Raw genomic sequence first — 25,664 nt, forward strand, 5'->3', positions numbered from 1 at the left:
CAGTAGTAAAAAGTTGGTCACACTTGTCAAACACTATGTTTGACGAGTGTGACCAACCTGTCAATCAGTTCTCCAAGCGATGCTACAGATCGCTTGGAAAACGCTAGCATTTTGCAAGCTAAATACGCTTGCAAAATGCTAGTTTTTCCGCGGGAAAATCGCGAGAATTTAAAATGCGATTTTTCCCGCGGACTGGAATTCCGAAATTCTCGAGGTAATTTCCGCGAGAATTCCGGTACGTGTGCACTTAGCCTAACCGGCTTCAGAGGTGCATTGCGCATGGCCGGAAACCATCTTCTGAACTTCCGGTCATGCAAACTGCGCCTTTGAGGCTGGAGAACCATACACCCAGCTTCTGAGGCGTGATAACATGGAAAGAATGCTGATTAGTCTGGCCAACTAACGCCCCATCGACTAGTCAAAGCCCTAATTAGCAAAATAAACAGGGACGTTATAAATGTTTTTTTTAAACTTAATTTTTAGAGAAAAATGTTATACAGGGCTAGTTAAGCTGTGAATTTACTCATATATAGGTGAATTCTGATGGGTTGGAGGGCATGGGGGACCTGATAGGTTCCCTTTAAAGAATTGTGGCATTTAATTGGTTACACAGCAGTGATTAGAGCTCTGACTGATTGCTGCTGTATAAAGCCAACACCTTCCCTGTGTGGACCAGATTAGTATAACAGGACCGATTCTTCATAAACCCGTATACTAATATGATTATTTCTGTGCATTGTCAAAAGGGAATGTTATTGGCCAAAGACATACGTGACCGAGAAAGAGGAGGTCGGATGGAAATAGGCGTCATTGAAGGAGACAATGAGCAAGCCTCACAAGACTTAATGAAACTTCTTATAAGTACACTTGGTGAGAGAACCCAGAGAATTGTCCCTGGGTGTGCTGATGAAGTTGCTGACCAAACACAAAAAGCTAACATCATGTTATACCAGTAAGTGCCTATATCTCATTATTATCAAAGGGAACTTGTCACTGGATGCAAGCTGCCCAAACCATGGTCAGCATGAAAAGCCAAGTGGGGAACAAAAAATAGATGTGACTAGTCTGGTGTGGCCCCCGACTGGTTTCCCATCCTCCAGTTAATTAACAGGTATCTCCTAAAGTAAAAGCATGGGTGTAATGACAAAGCATATACTCTTAATTATACCAGATGTCTATTTTCAGTAGGTCAAGAAACATAAACTGTTGTCATATGAGTCTTAAAATTGACTCTTGATATTGATGAATAGCTGCTGCTTACCTCATATCCGCTCCTACTGTTATTGTGTTATTAACTTTGGCGGACAGGGAGGGACCCATGATCATTGAACAATCAATGATTGCTAATATATTGAATGACCATTGTGTGGGTCCGTGTGGCTTGTTGATCTGAAGAGCAGTGGAGGAAAAAGTATGCAGATTGAGTAAATACTCAAACAATGAGGGTTAAACTCATCCCAACCCCCCCCGACGTGTGGATGATGACCTGAACCACAGATGTGGGTATAAAAATGGAGGGATTTGGATGTTTCGCCCCTGGGTACATTTCGCCCCCGCACATTTTGTCCCCAGCATTTGGCCCCCAGGATATTTCGCCCCCGCAGTTCGCCCCCGGCAGTTCGCCCCCGGATGTTTCGCCCCCAGCAGTTTGCCCCTGGATGTTTCACCTACAGCATTTTGTCCCTGGATGTGTCACCATCTGATGTTTTGCCCCTAGCATTTTGACCCCAGATGTTTCACCCTCAGCTTTTGGGGGAAACATGCAGGGAACAAAACATCTAGGGCTGAACATACCTGGGGGTAAAATATACAGGACCACAATTGCTGGGGATTCTTGTGGCTGCCTTTTCAGCAGATCTACTGGCTGGCCTTAAAGGAGTATTATCACCCTAGAACACAAAAAGACTGACATACTTACCTGTCAGAGCTGCAGCTCCTTGGGTCCCGGAATGCAGGCTAATGGTTCCCCGTGACGTCTTCTCCTCGATTCCGGCTGTTTTTTTATCTTGCCTGGATCACTGATCCATGAAGCATGATGAATGCCGCGGCAGTGAGGTTGAATGTCTCCTGGCCGCTCACTGACATGACGTCACTCCTGCCCCATTTATCAGTTAATCCAGGGGGCAGGATGCCTCTCCTGTCACCAAAACACTGCTGTGCATGCGCAGTGCCACGATGAGATCAGGCGGAAGAAGAGGACGCTGGGAAGAAGGAGAGGACTCGTGGTGGCCTCTGGATCCAGCATGGCGATCGCCAGCCCACACAGCCAGGAGAAGATCAGGCAAAGATGAGCAGAAGACCTCTAGGTAAGTACCAGGAGGGGAAGATTGGCAGCATGCTTACCACAACATGATTGCTGCATGCTACCTTATTTTCCTGTTCGGCATAAGAATACCCCTTTAATGCAGGCTATGTATGGAAGCAGGGGGACTGTTGACGGACTACAGGGTTAATCCCACCAACCATCTCTGCAGAACTGAGATATTTGCTTTGCTGAACTAAAGTGGTGGTTAACCAGCTTCTACAGAACTTCTTTATCAGGTCTTCAGAAGGGGGGTTTTGGGATTAGCCCTCACAGAACACTCTGCCAGTATACCAAAGAATGGAGCAGCAGATAAAAGTGGTATTCTCACTTCAGGATCCCTTTTTCTGTTGATGCCCATTCCTCAGATTAGGCCAAGAATAGGGTCCAGTTGTATTTTGCATTGAACCAGCTGTTTATCAGCAGCTTTCAGCACCAATGACAAGGACAAGTGACTGGAAGCTGCAGCCATAGCTCTTCATGATTTCAGCGAGATCCAGGGAAGATGTGACAGTGCCTGGTAAAGAGCTTAGGGGCAGCACGGTGGCTCAGTGGTTAGCACTGCAGCGGGTCCTGGGTTCGAATCCCACCAAGGACAACATCTGCAAGGAGTTTGTATGTTCTCCCCGTGTTTGCGTGGGTTTCCTCCGGGCACTCCGGTTTCCTCCCACACTCCAAAGACATACTGATAGGGAATTCAGATTGTGAGCCCCATCGGGGACAGTGATGAAATGTGTGCAAACTGTAAAGCGCTGCGGAATATGTTAGCGCTATATAAAAATAAAGATTATTATTATTAAGAGCTGATCCACCGTGACATGCCTTACACAGGGGCATGCACTGCTGTGTGCAGAGAAATGCATGTTCTGGACGGGACTCGGTTGTGTGCATCCGGTCTTTCAGTAACTAACGGCCCTTTGGGGACAACCATTATATTGGTGTTGCTCTTGGTGAATATGAGTTTGACACCCCTGATCTAAGACAAGTGACCATCATTTTACTGTCATGTACAAGTGGTGTTACACTTAATGGCTTCTTTTTGTCATCCATTACATATCATACTGTATCTAGTGATGAGCAAACCCGATCTGGAAAGTTCAGGGTTCGTATCAAATATTGCCTGCTCGGTTTCAACCACACTGACCCCAAACAGGCAATGTTTGGAGTTTGCTTATCAGAAAATAAAAATCCCTTCTCTCCCCTTTGTCGAGGTCCCTACCTGTGTGGAGAGTCTTCTTGACCAAGGGAATCCCTAGCTAGAAATCCTGAAAGGGATTCCCCCGGGTATGATGACATATTCACACAATGTGGAAGAGGACTGAAGAGGACCCTCCGCATCTGTCGGTACCTCATAGAACCCTAGGAAAAAGGATGATCACAAGACAATTATTTATGTATATAAAAATATAATTTTTATTGAAACAAATTCATTGAAACAATACTGCCAAAACTGGGGAAGTAGGAGAGTACAGATACACTCACTGCTCACAGTCACTCATTAAACGCGCAAATCCAGGAAGAGACAGCTACCATGAAAACGGATAGACACAGGGACTGCCAGCAATATATTGCAGCTACAAGGGGCAGAACTGAAAAAGCCCTAATAATAAACTACTACAAATATTAATATAGCCATAATTATATCGCAAGGTGTATAGGCCACATCACAGATTATGATCTAGATGTCCACCATAAAACAACGCCGCTTGCCTGGCAAATAACCCTCATACCCATAATTACAATAATACTCAGAAAATATAATCAGATAACCGTGGTCACTTCTGGTCCGCGCAACTGGAAGTGACGCTCACCACCCGGAGAAAGGAGCCGAAATGCGCGTCGGGGCTGATGCGCTAGTCCAGGAGGTAGCTGCAACCTGTATATAAGATACCCAAAGGTAATTTTACCTGATTATATTAAACACACTCCTCTTGAAAAAGCAAATGCGAAACGCACGCTGGGGTACCGCCACTACTTAAAGTAATGTAACAACACTTTTTCTTTTATATATCCTCCTTATACCTTAGCTTTCAAATCTCTAATATGTACTCTGGTCATTTCTGCCACATGAATTAACTTTTCTCAACCTGGAGTTGCATATTTTTTCTTGGACACTTAGGCAATTATTTGAGCCTCTTCTTATACTTGGCCCCTTAGTACCATTTAGGACTTATATTGATTCTACTACACATGGGTGCTTTCTTCTATTGTCCTGAGGCTTGATTGCTGCCAAATATAATAAGATTTTTTTTCACTCTTTTTCCATATACTGTTATGGGATTCTTTTGATAGCTTTTTGCTTACCTTAAAGGGGTTGTCCGGGCTTTTCACATAATCTCAGTACATATCTGGGCTGCAGAATTATGACAATAAGTAATTTACTTTCTGTCAATAGTTTGCACGGTTTTCTAGATATTCTGAACAGAACGTCCAAGGGGGGGGGTGTTATGGCATTGAAATGAGAACTAGTCGTAACCTCCTACTCTACTCCAAACATGCCCTCTATAGCAACAACCCCACCCTCCAAAGCTACTGGCCCTCCCCGTCCACATGAAGAAGCCCTCATCATAAAGTAACAAATTCTTCCCCTCCAGCAGCCTCAGTGCAGAGAGCAGACCACCCAGCTGCTCCTCCCCCAGACACACACTGAACAGTGATCTATGGAAAGTGAAACTAGTGAGGAGTGAAAATCGTCCTGTATTCTCGGCCACTCCATGATTACAATACATAACTCATTATCAGTAATTCCTTCCCTCACTGACCCAGGCTGCTGGCAGCAGTGAGAACAGATTGTGTGATGGGGGTCTGTAGCTTCTAATCTGCACAGGGGATCGCAGTCACTGATGTAATCTGTTCTGTGACAAAGCCTCTGCTGTGTGAATGAGACAGCTCTGTGTCACTGATGTCTTCACACAGCAGCAGATTTGGTGCAGTGTATGTGCGAAGCTCCACCAAATTCCCAACAAACTCCAGTGACCAGCACCACCCACTGGCCACTCATTGGCTGGCAGTAAACTGCACCAGCGCTCATCTTTATCATCATTCCAGCATTGGAAAGAACATAGCAGTGATCCTGTATTTGTGAAAGCAGCACAATACATACATACATACATACATACATACACCCCCCAACACTTCACACTGTTACAGCTGCTGATTGGACAGGCTGCTCCCATCAGTATTTCTGTCATTAGAGACACAGTGCTCACACACACACTGCACCAAATCTGCTGCTGTGTGAAGACATCAGTGACACAGAGCTGTCTCATTCACACAGCAGAGGCTTTGTCACACAACAGATTACATCAGTGACTGCCATCCCCTGTGCAGATTAGAAGCTGCAAACCCCATCACTGGCCATCACACAGTCTGTTCTCACTGCTGCCAGCAGCCTGAGACAGTGAGAGAAGGAATTACTGATAAAGAGTTATGTATTGTAATCATGGAGTGGCCCAGAATACAGGACGATTTTCACTACTCGCTAGTTTCACTTTCCATAGATCATTGTTCAGTGTGTGTCTGGGAGAGGAGCAGCTCTCTGCACTGAGGCTGCTGGAGGGGAAGAATTTGTTACTGTGTGATGAGGGCTGCTTCATGTGGATGGGGAGGGCCTGTAGCTATGGAGGGTGGGGTTGTTGCTATAGAGGGCATGTTGGGAGTAGAGTAGGAGGTTACGACTAGATCTCATTTCAATGCCATAACACCCCCCCCCCCCCCCCCTTGGACGTTCTGTTCAGAATATCTAGAAAACCATGCAAACTATTGACAGAAAGTAAATTACTTATTGTCATAATTCTGCAGCCCAGATATGTACTGAGATTATGTGAAAAGCCCGGACAACCCCTTTAATGATGTGGCTTTTTTTGCACATTATTGTCCCTATTTTGTACATGTTTTATAGTGTTATTCTTTTATATTTATTCAACAAAATATTGAAATTTTATTATTTGGCACATGGATTGTATAAAGTTGCTTGAACAGGGATGGTGTAGTGGAAAACATGCCATCAGCAAACCACTCTTTACTTTGGACCAGTAGATGGAGATTGTCTCTTGTTCCAAATATCAAGATACGGCTGTGTCCACTTCCTAATTAAAAGTGAAAGTATTTGTACAGGAAATAATGAGAGACAAAAGTAACAAGTAGCAGACAGAGAATTTTGGGATGAATTCACAATAAATTTTCCTAATCAGAAGCATCCGTTGTTCATATCTCACATTAAAAACTCACATTTTGCTTCAGATTTTCTGATTTTATAACAAACGTTAAATTGAAGCAAAATCTGGTGTGAAGGAGCTAAACAATAGTTTTTTCTATGACATGTATTGTCCCAGTGAAAAATGATATATTCCTGTTTAAAAATGCTTCCAAGCTGTCACATTTTCAAAGTTGTGAAAGGAATAACGGCACAGAAACTAGCCAAAAGCAGAATTCCATGATAATAAAAGGTTTACATCAGGAAAAACGAGCAAACATGTAAGAAGTATTTGTGAAAAAAAAAGCATACTAACTCAATGGTTCATTAGGTCGAGGTCATATGCGACGTAAATGTCTAAATCCCATCCACATGCTCGTGAAAAAATGCACAGTTAAAAAAAATGACACGCAGTGCAGCAGTGGCGTACCTACCATGTAGGCAGGGGATGCCACTGCCCCCGGGCCGTCAGGGGGCCTGCCGCCAAGGGGTGTAATGCGCCCATGAACAGCGGGCACCCTGGATCTATCATGCTCTAGTAGGTGCCTGTCACCTACTGGAGCATGGCAAGGATAAATTAATACTCACCGTCTGCTGCTGCGCTGCTTTCCTCACTCTGCTTTGATGCAGATCCTGAGACGTGAGCGATCACATGATTGCATACATCATTGCAGGTCCTGTATCAAAGCAGAGGAATGCAGCAGGTGGTGAATATTAATTCACCCCCCTGCCATGCTCCGGTAGGTGACCGGCACCTACCGGAGCATGGTGTACCCTCTTCCCAGCCCTAAGTCAGCATTGGAACTTCATTTCAGGCTGTTGGCAGGGGGCGTGGCTAGAGGGGCAGGGCATCACGGAGGAAGGGGGGCCCAGGCCCCTTCAAAACTTTGCTATGGGGCCAGGGTCAAGCTACTTATGTCCCTGCATGTGAATGTATGCTGCCATTATGCAAAGAAGATTCCAGCCATTCAGACAAGGGGCTAAAATCCTGCACTAAAACTTGCACCTAAATCCATAGAGCTAAATAGAGATTTTGGTGTAGAATTATCTACACCAGAATAGCTGTAGATCTACAGTTGTGGACAATCCAGAGGTTAGGAGACATGTTAATGAATCCTTAAGGTCCATTCACATGCACTAAGTAGTTGCAGCAGACAATCTGCAGCTGATTTATAGCAGAAAATTCTACACTAAAATTGACATCTAGTGATGCGATTTTGATGTGACAACCTTGTCCTCTGGCTGTGATTGACAGTGGCTGGATACCTGCAAATCATGGTTGGTGGACAAGGTTACCACTCTGCTTAAGAACATGGCAGACTGCTGTATCTCAAAGGCAGGACTTCTACTTTGAAGCTGAGCAGAGAATCAGACTGCAACTAAACAAGTGAGGCATAGTTGGAATCAGTAGGCCTCACCCTACATTATACTATCCACAAAGTTTCCCTTTCAGGCAAAATAATCACATATTATTCTATATCAGCACTTTTGTAATATATAATTGTTCACATTTGTGCAACATAAACTTTGCAATAATTCTGCTTTATGGAAATGTTAAATGCTCACCAGAGTCATGCAGAAGGAACTGCTACTGGATACCATCAATATTGATCCCCTGGAACTCCTGGGGAATAAAAAGTTGATCAAGGGTTTGGGCATCCTTGGAGTATTGCCAAGTTGCCTTGATAATCGTATTGTTCTCTTCAGTGATGCTTTTCTTGGGAGAAGTGCTACAACATTAGAATGGGCTCCTGAAATGACTTCTGTGAGAATCTGTTGTGGTGTCTCCTGTGTTGTCCTTGCCCTGGTGACCGCCTCATTGACAAGTTGGATCGCTTCAGGTCTTGCTGCTTGTGCTGCGTGGTTGTGGGGGATTGGTTACTTTCAACACTTCACCAGATGCTTCATTGGTTCAAACACGTCCCTTGCAAGTCGATCATTTTTCACACACCCAGATGGAATGGACATCGTCAGCCGTTCATTTGGAAAATACGTAAATGTGATTCTTGTAGACCAACTTCTTCTTCCCACGTTTGGATAGAACTGAATTCATACTTGTAGAAAGTGAATTGCTGTGGAAGCTGACTGATTTTTCGTGTTAGTACACCTCTCTCTTTGTAGAGATTTTAGACACTGTTATATTCTGATGTAAAGATGGAATAACAGCTAGTCTAATGTAACTTGCAGGACACCTGACATGAAAATTGTTATATCTGCAACAAAACTTGCAAAAAAGCAGGTCAGTGCTGGGTCAGGTAAAAGTTCACAAAATGTTTTGATTTTAGAGTGGTTTACATTCCCTACCCTAAATCAGGCCTTATTCACACTACATTTTTTTAATCCAATTATTTTTTTCGTGTTATGTTTTTGTAACACAAAAAGGTATTCGAAACGTTTTGGAAAATGTCTTGTTAAAATTGCGGGCAAAATTCTCTGACACTATAATGCAATCAGTTGTGAGGTTTACAGATGGAAACAGTTGATTTAAAATGTCACAAAAGTGCAGCACTCTGTACAGTACTTTTGTGACATGTGGATTGATGATGGACGGGAATTCATGAACCACAAGGACAAACTGGCGAAACATCCAAACACAAAATTCTGGGGGCAAAACAGGGTACAAACATCTGGGGGCAAACTACCGGGGGGCGAAATGCCGGGGGCGAAACATCCAGGGGCGAAATGCTGGGGACAAAATGTGCGGGGGCGAAATGTGGGGGGCAAATCCTCCTGGGGAGAAATGATAGGGGCGAAATGTACCTGGGGCGAACTGCTGGGGGCAAATTGCTGGGGGCGAAACTTCCTATAACCAAAAAATGGATTTCTGCAAGATGGAATCAAAGGAGACTCTACAGAACTACAGCCAAGGTACCATGGCACCCTCAAGGGGAACACAGATTTGACATTCTACAAGATGCCAGCTTAAGGAACCTTAGCCCTAGCTGGAGGAATGCAGATCTTCTCCATTGACCATCACTGAACCCATAGATGCGTTTGGGAAAACCAGGATTGGGACCTTCCAGTCACCTGGCCCGATGGATATGTTTGGGGAAGCCAGGATTGGGACCTACTGGTCGTCTGGCTTTGTATAGATGTTCAGAAAAGTCAGGTTGGGACCCTCCGGTCATCTGTCCATGTACCTCAATGGACTGTCAGCTTCCTAAGGTTGTTGTTACCTCCTCTCTGTTGGTGCCCTCCAAAAGCAGGGTGCCACTGGTAGGGGTAGTCAGCCCTGGAAGCCCCAAAGTCACAGGTGCTCTAATCTTGGGGAGTCAATGGAAGACTCTGTAATTTGCACCATCTTGGATATTTACTGGGACTGTTCTGTATGTTATTGTCTGTTGGCGGTTCAATAAAGTATTGCCACACTGTGTTGCAACATATCCTCACCCTCTGTTATCTGAGCAGTATTATGCCCATGAGAAAGGAGAGCGGGCGTTCAATGGCAAGAGCCTTGGTCCACGCGGTCTCAGGCTAGCAGACAAGAGCACCCACTAACCCCCGTGTCTCCACAATGGGCAAAACCTATCAATAAACTAGAGTGGTGGTAGTCAGCCAAGGGTCGCAACAGACTAGTCACATCTATTCTATGATCGCCAGCTGGCACCTCACACTGTTTGCTCTAGAACGCTCCTGTGAAAACATACTTGGCTGCAATCATGCAGCCAGACTCTGAATAATGCTACCTGTGGTTTGGGCAGCATGAATCTAGTGACTGGTTCACTTTAAGCACACATACAATATGTATTTCATTATCTGTACAGCAAGTGTGATATTACAAATGATGAAAATATTCCAAAACACAATAAGTAATGTGTGGGAATCTCCCTAGGGCCTCTCTCACAAAGAGTCTGTGACAATGCTGCTCAGGTGGCTTTTGCTATTTTTTTGCAGATTTTCTGGGAAAACTTGAGTTTTTGCAATACTAGAACCCGTTTTAGGCCACGTTCAGACATTCAGTATAAGGCCGGAGTCACACACGACAAAAAAAATCGGTCCGTTTTTGACAGACCAAAATTGCACAAATGTTTCATGAACAGTCATGCGTATGTCATCCGATTTAAAGGCAATGATGCGATTTTGTCGCATCTAAGCATCCGTGTGACATCCGTATGGCGAGATTTTCTCGCCTGCTTGCAAAATTGACATTTTAACATTTTTTGGGCCTGAAAACAATTTAAATCACCATCAAGACCCCTATTTATTGCCTCATCAACATGTGTGAGCCTTCCCACTTGGCAGTAGAATGCATGCTTGATTTGTGTTAGTTGATCTTTGTGACAAACATGTCCTACAGACTGACTTTTAACACCTCTGAGCGGGTGCTATACAATTGGGTATTGTCACAATGTTATGGGGAGCCATACCCAGTGATAGCAGATCCGAGGAAGCGGAGAAGAAGGTGGGTCCATCCACTTTTGAGGCGCCGCCCCACAAAAGGACAATTTCCATTGGCTCTATTCCTCTCTGCGTAGCCATCCGGACAAGTTCTTTCAATATTGCCGGATGAGCCTTGGTACTTTTGATCATTTGCTCGAGATTGTGCGTCCTGGGATCACCTTTCAGGACACCAGGATGCGCAAAAGTATTTCTGCCGAGGAGCGCCTCCTCCTTACTTTATGGTATGTGTTCCAAACATATGTTTAACAATTTTTATCAAGACTACTGATTTCAATCCCTTATCCCTAACTTATTTGTTAACATTTTGAATGAATATGTTTGTCCAGCAACAATTAATCCTGTCCATTATACGAATGTTCCCTAAACCCACTAAACCTAGCATGTAATTTTTGGTTGGTAATGACTGCCTTGAAATGTGAATACTAGAGATTAGTGCAAAGCATGACCAGATATTATTTGCTTTGGCTTCACATGTGTCTCTCTTTTTTTTTTTTTTTTTTTTTTTTTTTTTTTATAGATTCCTTTCCACTGGCCTGTCCTATGCGGCCCTGCATTTAGAGTTCTTAATAGGAAAATCAACCATCTCCGGCATTGTCCGCTCTACTTGCTCCACAATCTGGTCCAGACTCCATCAAGTTGTAATGCCAGAGCCAAAAATGGAGGACTGGTTACGTATAGCCCAGGGATTTCAGGACACGTGTCAGTTTCCAAACTGTATAGGAGCCCTGGATGGGAAGCACATCCGTGTGCGTAAGCCGCCGAACTCAGGGTCCCAATTCTATAATTGCAAGCTGTTTTTCTCTATAGTTTTGTTGGCTCTGGTTGACAGTCGCTACAGGTTTGTAATTGTAGATATTGGGGCCTATGGAAGAACTGGAGATTCTAGAGTCTTCAATTCTTCCATTATGGGTCGGCTGCTGCGCAATAATCAATTTGACCTCCCACCACCACGTCAGCTCCCAGGGTCTACAATGGATGCGGTGCCTTACGTGATTGTTGGAGAAGAGGCCTTCCAATTAACCAGGAACGTTATGAGGCCCTATCCTCGTAGATACCTTAACCACCAGGGCAGGATCTTTAGCTTTCGCCTTTCATGTGCCCGACGACTGGCGGAGTGCACCTTTGGGATTCTTTGTGCCAAATGGCATGTTCTCCAGTTGGCCATTCAGCTAAGTGAAGAGAATGTTAATTTGGTGATACAAGCATGTGTTATCCTGCACAATTTCACCAGAATACATGACTGCGCAGCTTATGATGGTGAGGAACTTGTGGTTCCAAATGTAGTGGTCCCTAAGCCCCCTGTTATTCCACTCCACTGGACGAGCTGTCGCTTCTGGAGGAGGAGGAGGGTCGAACGCCTACAGCCAACTGTTTCCTATACCGTGGGCTAGGCAGCACTGTCCCCTGTGGACCCTGCATCCACCACATTAACCCAGTGCGCAGTGATGGACACGTAACGGCCCTGGCCATGCCGACTGGACCATGCATCAGTTGTGAGGTGCACCTTTCCGCTCACTGACTGCTTGAGTGCATGGACAATGCGGTCTTTCACATGATGGTGGAGGGCTGGGATGACTTTGCGAGAGAAGAAGTGGCGACTGGGTAGGTCATAGCGTGGTACTGCATAGGCCATGAGTTCGCGGAAAGCTGTGCTTTCCACCAACCGAAGGGGCATCATCTCAAACGAGATTAGTTTGGCAATGTGGGCGTTCAAACCCAGTGTACGCGGATGAGAGACTGAGTACATTCTTGACCTACTCATAGTGTCTGGGAGGGTGAGCTGGACTTGAGAGCTGCATATGGTGGAAGTAGCGGTGGACAGGGCGGACTGAGAGAGGGTTGATGATGGTGATGGAGTTGGTGTTCTTTCTGATGGCCTAGAATCAGTCTTTCGTTGATGTAACAGTGGGATTCCCTGACTGCTGTGGCCTTGCAACGACACCTCAACATTTGCTGCTGTGCTAACCGGTGGGCTTACAGTGGGGGAAACAATGTAGCGTTGCTGACTACCTTCGTTGTGATCAGTTGCACATGTGGCACTTGAGGTTTGGTGTTGTGTCCACGCTTGCAAGTGCATGCTGGTTAAATGTCTAAGCATGCAACTGGTATTCAAATTTTTCAGATTTTTCCCTCGGCTAAAGGTCTTTGCGCACTTCTTACAGATAACCTTGGCCTGATCATGAGGATTTTGTTCAAAAAAGTGCCACACTGCACTCTTCCTACTTTGGCAGACATTTTGCGGCCTAGCAAGCTGTGATCTTTTGACCCTCTGGACAAGCTGTCCAGCAACTCTTTTGATGTTTGGAACCTGTCTTTGGAGTGCTCCGGGCCTGCCAGATAACAGCTGTTGCGATGTCGATGTCTGCTGTGGATGCTCCTCATCTGAGCTATTGGAAGCAGCACCCTCTTCCCCCAATGGATGCCAATCTGGGTCAACAACTGGGTCATCCATCACCTCCTCTTCTATGTCATGTGCACCTTTCTCTGTGTCACCGTGTATGGTGGTATAGTGTGCGGGAAGGGGCACCTGAGTCTCATCAGGGTCAAAATCTGGCTCTGTACACTGCGAGGACAATGTAGTGCTCTGAGTGAATGTACCAGCAGAATCATCCATCAGCGGCTGTGCATCAGTGCACTCCATGTCAGATTCATCTTGGCCTGGGTAATTCACCATTTCACTTGATAATCCAGGCATGGTATGTGAAAACAAGTCCATGGAGTAATCAGTAGTATGGCCTGCGTCATCCTTCAATCTTGGTTGGGGTGAAGGACACAAGGAAAGGTGTGGTTCATGAACATGAGCCTCCAATGACGACTCAGTGCTTTTACTTTTTACAACTGAAGAAGAGGAGGCGATAGAGCTGGAGGCTGAGTCAGCAATGTAAGACAAAACTTTTTCCTGATGCTCTGCCTTTAAAAGCGGTTTGCCAACTCCTAGAAAACTAAGCGTTCGAGGCCTTATGTAGCCAGACGATGACGCAGGGTCAGCACCTCCTGCATTTGGTCCTATTTTGCTCTTGCCACTACCATCAGATCCACCACGAACACCATCATTACAAGCTGCCAACCCCCGCCCAATTCCACGGCCTCTTCCACCAGCCTTCCTCATTTTTGGTAGAAATGTAGACAAAATCCAACAAACTATATAGTAATGTAAAACAAGGTACAAGGTGTCTATAGGACAGGGGAGTTTTAGAATTTCTGCACACACTTGTGGACAGTGGACACTTGTGGATTGTGTGCGGCCCACTGATATCTGAGCGCTATGTGACACGCTCGATGGCACAGCTGCCTGTGACCAAAGTGACGAGAGGATAATGGAGATTTTGAATCTCTGCGTACACTTGTGGACAGTGGACACTTGTGGATTGTGTGCGGCCCACTGATATCTGAGCGCTATGTGACACGCTCGATGGCACAGCTGCCTGTGACCAAAGTGACGAGAGGATAATGGAGATTTTGAATCTCTGCGTACACTTGTGGACACTGGACACTTGTGGATTGTGTGCGGCCCACTGATATCTGAGCGCTATGTGACACGCTCGATGGCACAGCTGCCTGTGACCAAAGTGACGAGAGGATAAGGGAGATTGGATTGCTTTTAAAAAAGCAGTTTGTGGAGCAGTGGGTAAACAGCAATGCCAGCGTGTCAGGAAGCCTTAGAAGGCAGCCCAACAACCAACACCACTGATACATCACAATATAGCCTCCCCTTGCACTGCAACACTTGTGTGTTGTGCAGGCCAAATCGCTAGCAGCAGAAGCAGTTTTTTTGTCTTCTTCCCTGCCTAACGCTCTCCCTACAGAATCAGCAGCAACCTCTCCCTATACTAAGATCGGCAGAAGTAAGATGGCGGTCGGCGTGCACGCCCTTTTATACCCCCTGTGACGCCCACCAAAGCAAGCCAATCACTTGCATGCCCTTCTGAAAGATGGTGGTGACCCGTGCCTAGGTCATCACGTTGCCCACAGTGTCCGTGGATCCTGATTGGCTGAAAGAGCGCAAAACAAACTTTTGAAACGCGACTTTGGCGCGTAAGTCGCCGACCTCGTGGCCGACCTCATCCTAGGGTCGGGTTTCGTTTCATGAAACCCGACTTTGCCAAAAGTCAGCGACTTTTGAATTTTTTCGACCCGTTTCGCTCAACTCTAGTAATTATGTCTTAACAGTCTGTGATAATTGGACCTCACTTGGATGTTATCAGAGTGCAGTCCAATTTTATCATGCACCAATAGATATGCAGAGTTGATTTTGATTCGACCCTAGGTTCAAAATTGGACATGTCTCCACGATTTTCTGTTCACATATCAATGGCCCCATAGACTTTCACAGGTACAAGTGCTATCCATGATTTTCATGGATAGCACTCATACGCAAGCATTGGACATCTGAATGAGGCCTCACTATTATATTATAGTTGGCTCAAACCTTCCGTCACTATATCTATTGTGATTTTTTTTTTTTTTTTTTTGTGGGGTATCACACTCATTGGACAATAAAGAATACTATTTTATCTAACTTCTCAGTGCACCTAATAACATGCAACTTACTCTTGTGCTAGTGTTTCAGATGCTGGTGGACAAATGGAGGTGAAAGAAATTGCAGCACGTCCATTAGTTCAAGAAATGTTGAATCACCAGGTAATAGCAGATGCTAAATTATGTTTCATATTGCCTTGCTGGAAATATCATGTGGCGTTAATAGAAATGTTTTGCTAAAGTAATTGCAATGTACATGTTATTTTTGTACATAAATCGTACAAATTAATAGACAAAATTTTCTAATATACTAGGGAATGTAGCACAACCCTAACCTTTCCTTTCTGTATATTGAGTGTTTGAAGACATTGGGAGAGGGAAAGTAGGTTGTAGGAGGGGGATGAAGATGAATTTTTTATCATACTAGTTCTATCTGTATTTTTCACATACAGAAATCGTGCCAAATAGTCTATGGAGGTGTTCACACAAAATCACAGAGACTTATCAGATTTTGATCTGAGGCAAGGATCAAGCTCGCCAATACAAGTCTAAGGGCCCTGTCACACATAGCTACGCACCAGCGATCCCGACAACGATCAGGATCGCTGGTGTGTCGCTACATGATCGCTGGTGAGCTGCCAAACAGGCAGCTTCACCAGCGATCAGCACCAGCGACAAGCGGGTAACAAGCGACGCACGTCACTTAGTTTACCCGCTGTGTATGTTAGAAACCAGCCCGCTAATGCAGGGAGCTGGTAACCAAGGTAAACATCGGGTTTCTAAGCGCCGCGCGGCACTTAGAAACCCGATGTTTACCTTGGTTATCAGCATCCAGCTCACTGGTCTCCCGCCTGTCACACGCAGTGATGCGTGCTGGCCTGCGGGAGACCAACAATCAAAAAAAGGTCCAGGCCATTCCATCACGATCAGCGATACCTGGCAGGGGGGCTGGTCGCTGATAAGTGTCACACACAGCGATCTCGCTGGTGAGATCGCTGTTGCGTCAGAAAACTTGTGACTCAGCAGCGATCTCACTAGTGAGATCACTGTGTGTGACGAGGGCTTAAGGGCTCCTTCCCACTTGTGATAATAGCTGAAATCAATGCCTGTTAGTTGCTCGGTCACTTACTAGAAACCAATCGCTTTAATCTTGTCCACAAATTTTCAATAGGGTTGAGATCAGGACTGTTTCCTGGCCATGAAAGCACAGAAATTTGTTTGCTTTCAAACTATTTTAGAAATTGCCTTGCAGTGTGACATGGTGCTCCATCCTGTTGAAAAATAATTTTGGTCTGTTCCTTGCCAAGTTCACGAATTGATGGGATGAGCTTTGGTTCAAGGACATCATGAATATATTTTGAAACATTTACAGTTCCCTCAAAGACCTGTGTTCTCCCAATTCCATCTCAGGACATACAGCCCCATATCATAACACTCAGGATATTTCTTTGTAGCTGTCATACACTCTGGAAGACGGTCTTCCTTTGGCCTTCTCCGAATATAATGCACTCCGTCGCTACCAAAAAATGATATTCTCGTTTCATCGCTCCAGATTTCTTCCAATCTTCAGTTTTCCAGCTAAGATGTCCTTTGGCCCAGGAAATTCTCTTACCTCTCTGTTTAGGATTTAGGGTGTTCACACCACACCTGGTTCCCGGCATGTCAGTTCACTCACCCGTGCCGCAGTTGGTTCCTCTTTTCCTCATTCTCCCCATGCTCCCAGTAACACTTCCAGCTGGGACTCTGGCCAAATTCTAAGGGCACGCATGCTCCCGCCCTCTTAAAGGGCCAGCACATGCACTTGCTATTTTCTCCCCAGCCAATGGTTTGAGGCATTATGTGTATATTGCTTCCTCTGCACTGGGGAGGTGCCTGAGCAACCTTCCTGTTTCAGTCTATGTTGTGTAAGGTCGCATACCAGTGAAAGTCCAGCCTATAGTACACTAAGTGCAAATCCTGCTTGCTACACTCTGAAGCAAAACTTGCTTGCTGCACTCTGACACAAACTCTGTCTGCCGCACTCTGATATGAATTTGGTCAGCTGCACTCTGATACAAGCTCTGCCTCTTGCTCCATCCAGTCTATCCTTCGGATCCAGCTGCTGCGCGACCGTTGGTCTGCCCTGGAGTGGCACCTGGCATTCATCGGAAGCCAAGTCTAACATCACCATCAGAGGCTCTAGTGAATAGTCAGGTGATCACTTAGTTACGCCCCTCCAGGCTCTCTGCGGTCTGTGGCACAGTGGTTCCACAAACCACAACTGTGATAGTTTGCTCAGGCCATAGATACACTGGATCCCGGACCCTGCCCGTACAGAGCATGTACCAGGAGCTTTGCCGACACAAGAACACACAGGAAGAGCTGTCTACACAGTTGCAGTCCTTAACCACTAAGTTGGAGGCATTAAACATCCCTCCAAAGTTTCATCATGTCGAAACAGCCGTGTCTCCTCCAGAGGCTTCCCAGACATTTGCTTAGTTCAAGATCCTGGCCTCTGACTCACAGCCCCACCATGTTTTGACGGCAATCCGAAGCTCTGCCACAGGTTCATCAACCAGTGCCGGCTACATTTTGAACTTCTTCCGCACCACTTTTGGCTGGACCGAACAAAGGTGGCGTTTCTAATTTTGCACCTTGGAGGCGAGGCTCTGGCATGGTCGAACCCATTGTAGGAGAGAGAGGATCCGATCATCTCCGATTTGCCTACATTCTTGGAAGCCTTTCGCAAAGTGTTCGATGCACCCGGGTGAATCACCTCTGCAGCTTACGGTTTGCTTCGTTTACGTCAGACCAATTCTTCTGTGGGGGAATATGTGGTATGCTTTCGCACTCTGGTGTCTGAACTCGGATGGAACAATGAAGCTTTGCTAGCGACATTCTGGGAGGGGCTTTCTGGAGATATTAAGGTCGTGACCTACCAACTACCCTCGACAACCTGATCTCTCTCACCATCCGTATAGACCTCTGCTTCTGTGAGCTTGCTAGTGAGGTGACACGTGAAAGAATACCGCAGCGCCTGGCTCCATTTTTTCAAGGACCGGAGAAGCTCCAGCATCTTGGGGCAGTAGGAGAGGTCTCTCTAAATGGAAAGGACATCTCTCACCCCCTGATTCTTACTGTGGCCGTGACAACAGGTGAATCTCAGTATGTGTAGTCAGCATATTTGGATTCCGGGGCAGCCAGAAATTTCATTCTTCAGGCTGTGGAGGATCGGTTCCAAATCCCTGTTCATCCACTTCAGAACCTCCTGGCAATAACATCTGTCGATGGGAGAACTCTTCGGGAAACGGTTCGTTTGGCTACTGAACCGCTTTAGGTACATATTGGGATGCTCCATACGGCGAAAATGGGCATCAGTGTCCGGTTTGCCGTGTGCCTATTGGTCCTTTGCCGATGTATTTGACAAGAAGGAAGCAGAGACTTTGTCGCCGCACAGGCCGTATGACTGCCCTATCGACTTGATTACCGGGTCTACAGCCTCTAGAGGCCGAATTTACCCTCTGTCCCCAGCTGAGACTCAAGCTATGTCGGACTACATCCACGCGAATTTGGCTAGGTGGTTCATTCAGAAATTCTCTCCTGCTGTGGCCGGGTTTTTCTTCATCAAGAAGGATGTATCTCTACGACCCTGTATAGACTATCGAGGTCTCAACCAGATCACGGTGAAAAAATAAATATCCTATCCCACTCATTCCTAAGTTGTTTGATAAGAGTTGCCAGGATCTTCACCAAATTAGATTCAAAAGGCGCCTACAATCTAATCTGCATTTGCTGGGGAGACGAATGGAAGATGGCTTTCAACACCAGGGATGGACACTATGAATACTGAGTGATGCCCTTCAGTCTCAGTAATGCACTGACTGTTTTCCAAGAGTTCGTCAGCGAACTCTTCCAGGACCTGCTTTATACCTGCGTTGTGGTGTTCCTGGACGATATTCTGGTATTTTCCCCGGATCTGGCCTCCAACAGACTAGCAGCTCGGCAAGTTCTTCACTGTCTTAGGGAGAATGGACTCTACGCCATGTATGAGAAGTGCGTTTTCGAAAAGTCCTCTCTTCCTTTCTTGGGATACACGGTCTCGGATACCAGTCTCAGGATGGATACTGAGAAGGTCTCTTCTATCCTTAAAGGGCCGCTGCCGTGGGAGTCAAAGCAATCCAAAGATTCCTTGGCTTTGCTAATTATCAGCAATTTATTCCGCACTTCTCCACTCTGACTGCTCCTGTTTCTGCCTTGACCCAAAAGGGAGTCGATCCAAAGAACTGGTCCCCCGAGGCTGAAGAGGCCTTCCACTCTCTCAAACTGTTCTTATCCACCACACCCATTCTGCATCGTCCGGCTCTGAATAAACAGTTCTTCCTTGAGTTGGACGCATCCTGATTAGGGGCTGAAGCTGTGCCTGGATCTTCCGTGCTTCTGTCCTGGAGTCAAGGTATGGCTTTTGTCCAGGTACGTCCGGCTAAAGATCCCCTCTTACAAGTTGGGTCCTTGTTTTATCGGGCCTTTCGAGGTGTTGAAGTGAATCAACAAGGTTTTCCTATAAATTGAAGCTGCCGCCTTCTCTGCGGATTCCAAATTCCTTTCATGTATCCCTACTGAAGCCAGTCATCCTGAGTCCCTTCTTAAAGGATCCCAGTACCACGCCCATGCCAACAGCTTCGGAGGATGTTTTTGAAGGGGAGAACATCTTGGCCATGAAGAGGGTGAGAGGCACGATCTTTTTCCTCGTTGACTGGAAGTGAGGTCCTGGGAGCCCAAGGAGAATATTCATGCTCCGATTCTTCTCCTCAACTTCCTGGATGGCCTGAAGAGGAGGGGGCGTTAAGGGGGGGGGGTACTGTAAGCACCACATCCGGTTCCTGGTGTGTCAGTTCACTCACCCATGCTGCAGTTGGTTCCTCTCTTCCTCATGCTTCGCATGCTCCCATCAGCACCTCTAGCCGGGCCTCTGGCCATATTCTAAGGGCACGCGTGCACTCCCGCCCTCTTAGAGGGCCAGTGCATGCACTTACTATTTCCTCCCCAGCCAAAGGTTTTTTTGAGGCATTATGTATATATTGCTTCCTCTCCACTGGGGAGGTGCCTAAGCAACCTTCCTGTTTCAGTCACAAACCACGACTGTAACATAGGAAAGGCTTTTTCCTTGGTGTTCGTGCTTTCAGATCGGCATCAAGTAATCAGTGGCGTACTGTTCTATCCGACACCAAAACTCCTCCATCGTGCAAGACCTGGTTGAGTTCCTTGGCTGTGGAAAAAATTCCCATGGCGCTCGTGCCGATGTCACATAGGGGAAGCAAGTTCATTGGCCATGAACTCGCAGGACCTGTCAGACGGCACCGCGAGCAGGAGAGCTTTGTCACGTTTGCGGTGCCCTCAGACAGGGAATAGCAGTTCACAGGCAAACACTGAGCACACAATGCTCAGTGTCTGCTGGATGACAGGGTGTATGGACGCATCATGCATCCATGCAGCCTGCCATCTAGACGTAGCAGAGCTAGACCCATTGTGGGACAAATGGATTAAAAGCATCTTTGCGGAAAGATGAGGAATATTGTTGTTTTTTTTAACCTCTTTTGCAGATGACGAGAGCATCGGGGGAGTGGGCAAGGTTGTAAGTATGGTTTAATTAAGAATATTAAATGAGTCTGTGTTATTCTTTCAATTAAAGGACTTATTTCTTGGTGTCTGTTTTCTTTCAATGTGACTATGGGGTGGATTGTACTAGCATAAAAAACGCATGACACTCACATAACAACTGCATTACACTCGTCAGACTCTCCTGCATCAAAATCGGACCGATTTTAAAATCGCTACTGTGTCTCCAGCCTAAGTCCCATGAGAAAATTGGACAGCACTCAGATGCGATCTTGGACCGCTTTTTTTTTTTTTTTTGCGAAGGAGCCAAAGGATTCTATATTGTGAGAAGGAGCCGCAGGGGCCGACATCTGATGGGTCACGTGCACATTTCCAGGAAAAGCTTGCCCCTCCATGCAGTTATATAGAAAAAGTAACATTCACAGAAACTATGAAGAGGGAAGGAAAATAGATATTTTTTAAAGGCAGTTTGGTTTTTAAATGTATACATTATGTTGCTTGACCAATATTAGTAAAAGATTACAGTATGTAACATTTCCATACTCCTTCTCCAGGACTGTTACATCTTGGATCAGGGCGGGACCAAAATATACGTTTGGAAAGGAAAAGGGGCCACAAAAGCAGAACGGCAAACTGCAATGTCTAGAGCTTTGGTAAGTAGCTTTGCATATTACAAAGAATTGTTCCTGTGTCTTTGACTAAGTTGTCATGACATTCTTCTTTCTTCTGTATAAATGGTTATAAATCCATCATCTATGCCATAGTAAAGACATCTTGAAAAGATGATCAGTTGGTTTATCTTGTGGTTTGGAGTTGGGGAACAATGCTGTAGTTTATTACGGTGGGCTCCCAATTATCTACATACATGTCCCGCACCACTGCTATAAACATTATCTAATTCATGTTTAATGACTTGTTTGTAGCAGGGATGGTTAGGGAGAGTTGGGGAGAGCCACCGCAGAGCGGGTGCGCCACTACTCGTTTCATATAGTGTGCCAACCTCCGCGGCTAGGCAGAAGCAGTCTAAGGTCTCAGATTAGGGGTGTTGGCCTGGAATAGTATCTCTATATACTTCTGTAAGTGGACCTATTTGCATTTATTAATTCTTGAACCAGACTGAATATCCTGTGTTATTTAATTTTGTCTTTGTTGCACTATATTTTAGAGTTTTTAATATAATCAATAAAATATTAGTTTTTATAGGGTTTATATGTTCACTATCATAAATTTGACTCCCTTTTGCTAACAGCGACGTTACAAAAATAAATTGATCTTTCACTCTTAATTCATGGTTAAAATTTGTATTAGGCCTCCTTCGCACGTCCGTGTTTCCAGTACATGTGTTATCAGTTTTTTTCATGGATCCCACTCGTATCCATTATAACCTATGGGGCTGCTCACATTTCCATGTTTTTAAACAGACATGATGCGTCCATGTAAACTACATAGAGACATTTCTGTTTTTTACTGGCAGCATGGATAACACAGGCCAAAACAAGTCTCTGGGTCCATGTCAAACCTTTACAGAACATGGACGGCATCATGTGCTCTTCGTCTGATGTCATTGTTTAACATTACAAAGTAAGGAGAAAGAACTAGACATCCAGAGATGTTCTGCTGCAATAACAGTTATAGATTTCCATAGAACATTATGGGCACTAACTGCCATCTCCTATCTCGGTAAAGGGGAAATCTGTATTCACTGAAGAAACATTTTATCACTGAAATGAGAATTTTGAAAATGAATGATAAGTTCAGAAGGAGAAAGAAGCAGATTTCTCTAATAAGATATATTACAAAGTATCTTATTTTCACAACGGTTATTATTTCAGCATAACTTGGACGTTTTGAGAACATGTACCAAATGTCTAAACTGCTAACTGTTTTGGTGTTGCATATAACAGGAGTTCATTAAGATGAAATCCTATCTGCACAGCACCAACGTGGAAACTGTTAATGATGGAGCTGAGTCTGCCATGTTCAAACAACTCTTCCAGAAATGGTCTGTGAAAGACCAGGCTGTGGGAATGGGAAAGGCCTACAGTGCCAGTAAGATTGGTGCGTATAAGCTTCCTGACTTTCACCTTTGTCCTTCCATTACTTTTTTAATGATGTGATATTGTGTGAATCGTTCACTCCTGTATTTATATATATAATTGCCTTAAATTGTCTGTCATCCACTTCCGTCTGGATGTCCCTGAATCCCACAATCCACCGCGCCGGAAGTACGCGAACCGCCACATTGGAATAGCCAAGTGATGGGTATTCCAATATGGCACCCGCTGGTGGTACCAGGCCTTTCCACAGTACCACCAGCGGGACCCCCCCCGCCGGACCCGCTGCTGCCTGCCCACCCACCTCCATGCAGTCACATCCGTCAGGAAAGACCACGGCTAGCGGCCTGTGCTGGAGATGGGGTGCGGGCGCCCTCTGGTGGCGCCGCACCCCATCTCCCCAGCACAGGCAGCATGCCGCAGTCTTTCCTGCCGGCTGCCTGCCGCCACCGCCAGGACCCCCGCTGCCGCTGAACCCCCCTGCTGCTGGACCCGCCGCTGCTGGCCACGCCACTGGACACCCCCCCCTGCTGGACCCGCTGCTACCTTCACACCATGTACACACACACACACACACACACACACACACAAGGTACTCACATACACACAGGTATATATATATATATATATATATATATATATATATATATATATATATATATATATACACACACACACACACACTCACATCTCCAGCACAGGCCACAAACCACCCTCTTTGCTGCCGGCTGTGACTGCACAGAGTTGGGTGGGCAGGCAGCTGCGGGACACATGTACTCTCTCACACACACACACACACACTTCCCTCCCGGGCACATCTCTAGTATTAATATATTAATGGAAGACCTAGACAACGTATTCAGGCGAATACTTCGATGTATTCAGGAGAATATCTGTCAACTAATATTACAAATGGGGTTATCTCTTTGTCTGGCTTTGTAATCTTTTACAACCAGGTATTTTAACATGCCCTAAAGTAAAAAAAAAAACAAAAAAAAACAAAGCAAAACTATTTTGCTAACAAGCTTAACTGCAACAATTTCGCTGCAACACTGTACAGCTCCTAGACATACTAAAAATGATGGATCCCCACATGTATTCAGGCTGTCTAGCAGCCGCAAATCATGCAGCTGAGGCAACAGAAACTAATTCTCCGAGCACGCCAAAATACTCGGAGATCACCCGAGCAACGAGTATACTCGCTCATCACTAATACCCATGTGTCCATAGTTAGGTTCTTGTCGAGACTAGTGATGAGTAAGTATACTCGTTGCTCAGGTTTTCCCGAGCATGCTCTGGTGTCCTCCAAGTATTTTGGTGTGCTCGGAGATTTAGTTTCTATTGCCGCAGCTGCATGATTTACAGCTGCTGGACAGTCTGAATACATGTGGGAATTCCCTAACAAACAGGCAATCTCCACATGTATTCAGCCTGTCCATCAGCTACAAATCATGCAGCTGCATTGAGAGAAACTAAATCTGCGAGCACGACAAAATGCTCGGGAAAACCCGAGGAATGAGTATACTCGCTCATCACTAGTCCAGACATAACATTTTTTGGTGTTTTTTTAAGAGCATTTTTTGTGTTAAAAAAGCACAGCATTTTACAGAAGCAAAAAAGTATGGTAAATTTCTAAATTTTCATTCAACAGGTGCGTTTTTTTCCTTGCGTTGTTTGAGCTGTGGTGTGTTTTTATAAAGTCTTTAGCATGTCAATTCCGTCTGTGGTTTCTTTACCATTCAAATGAATGCAAAAAAAATGGAGTGTACTTTGCGTGCAAAGTCCCCTTGTCTTGTTAGCGTGAATCCTTTTTACATGGGGCAATGATCATTGAACGAATATTTTTCCTGACCACTGCACAATATTAACCTCCTCTGCTTTGAAACAAAAATATACTCATTTGTCGGTTACTGCACTATGGGCGCCCAAACTGTTATTCGTCAGCAGCATATTTTGTTGTATGTTAGTCGGTAACCTTGGAAACGCATATGTCTACGTAGGAGCTGTGTACACAAATCATTAGATTCTTTTTTTACCCAGGACTATTTGACAAATACCTCAATTTTCTTCTTAGTTTCAGAAGGCATTGGAGGGATGTCAAATTTTCTCTATTATTGGACATTTGTAAAACTCTTTTGTGAACGACGCCATATAAAACCTTTCACATCATTACCACGATACATACTTTTTGTTAGCACCTAGTCTGATTCTCCTGTGAACGTCTATCTGTTGCTGCAAACTTAAAAACCTTGTGTCATTTAGAAAGGATTGAAAATAAATATATGCTGTATATAATGTCACTGTGTATTACAGCAAAAGTCAGTCAGGAAAAATTTGATGCCTCGTTACTCCATGCTAAGCCGGCGGTGGCTGCCCAGGAGCGCATGGTAGATGATGGAAGCGGCAGTGTTGAGGTAATAGATTACTGTTTTACCGAAAGTATCTCCACCATATATTATTGTACTCCCCCTTTTTCCTCAGTATACCCACCACTACATTTATGTGGCTCTGCACCCAGCTGTCTAAAGAGGTCACAAAATGGCATCAACACAAAACCTACTGTAGGCCATAATGTTATACACGGTGGCGAAGATTTATCACTGCTGCGGCACCAGAATTCTAGCTCTTGCAGTGCCAA

At 45.3% G+C, this 25,664-nt stretch overlaps 1 protein-coding gene across 2 annotated transcripts in view; it reads left to right on the top strand.

Moving 5' to 3' along the window:
* Positions 1 to 25,664, top strand: part of AVIL (advillin) — a 134,626-nt gene that overhangs the window by 77,792 nt on the left and 31,170 nt on the right. For both annotated transcript variants that reach the window (XM_073576756.1, XM_073576757.1), the window contains exons 7-11: positions 747 to 952; positions 15,461 to 15,539; positions 21,527 to 21,625; positions 22,877 to 23,030; positions 25,340 to 25,440. In XM_073576756.1, the coding sequence (XP_073432857.1) occupies positions 747 to 952; positions 15,461 to 15,539; positions 21,527 to 21,625; positions 22,877 to 23,030; positions 25,340 to 25,440 (639 nt within the window). The remainder of the gene's footprint in view (positions 1 to 746; positions 953 to 15,460; positions 15,540 to 21,526; positions 21,626 to 22,876; positions 23,031 to 25,339; positions 25,441 to 25,664) is intronic.

Source organism: Dendrobates tinctorius, unplaced genomic scaffold (genome assembly GCF_039654945.1).
Source record: "Dendrobates tinctorius isolate UK_male_01 unplaced genomic scaffold, ASM3965494v1 ptg000051l, whole genome shotgun sequence".
Taxonomy (NCBI): domain Eukaryota; kingdom Metazoa; phylum Chordata; class Amphibia; order Anura; family Dendrobatidae; genus Dendrobates; species Dendrobates tinctorius.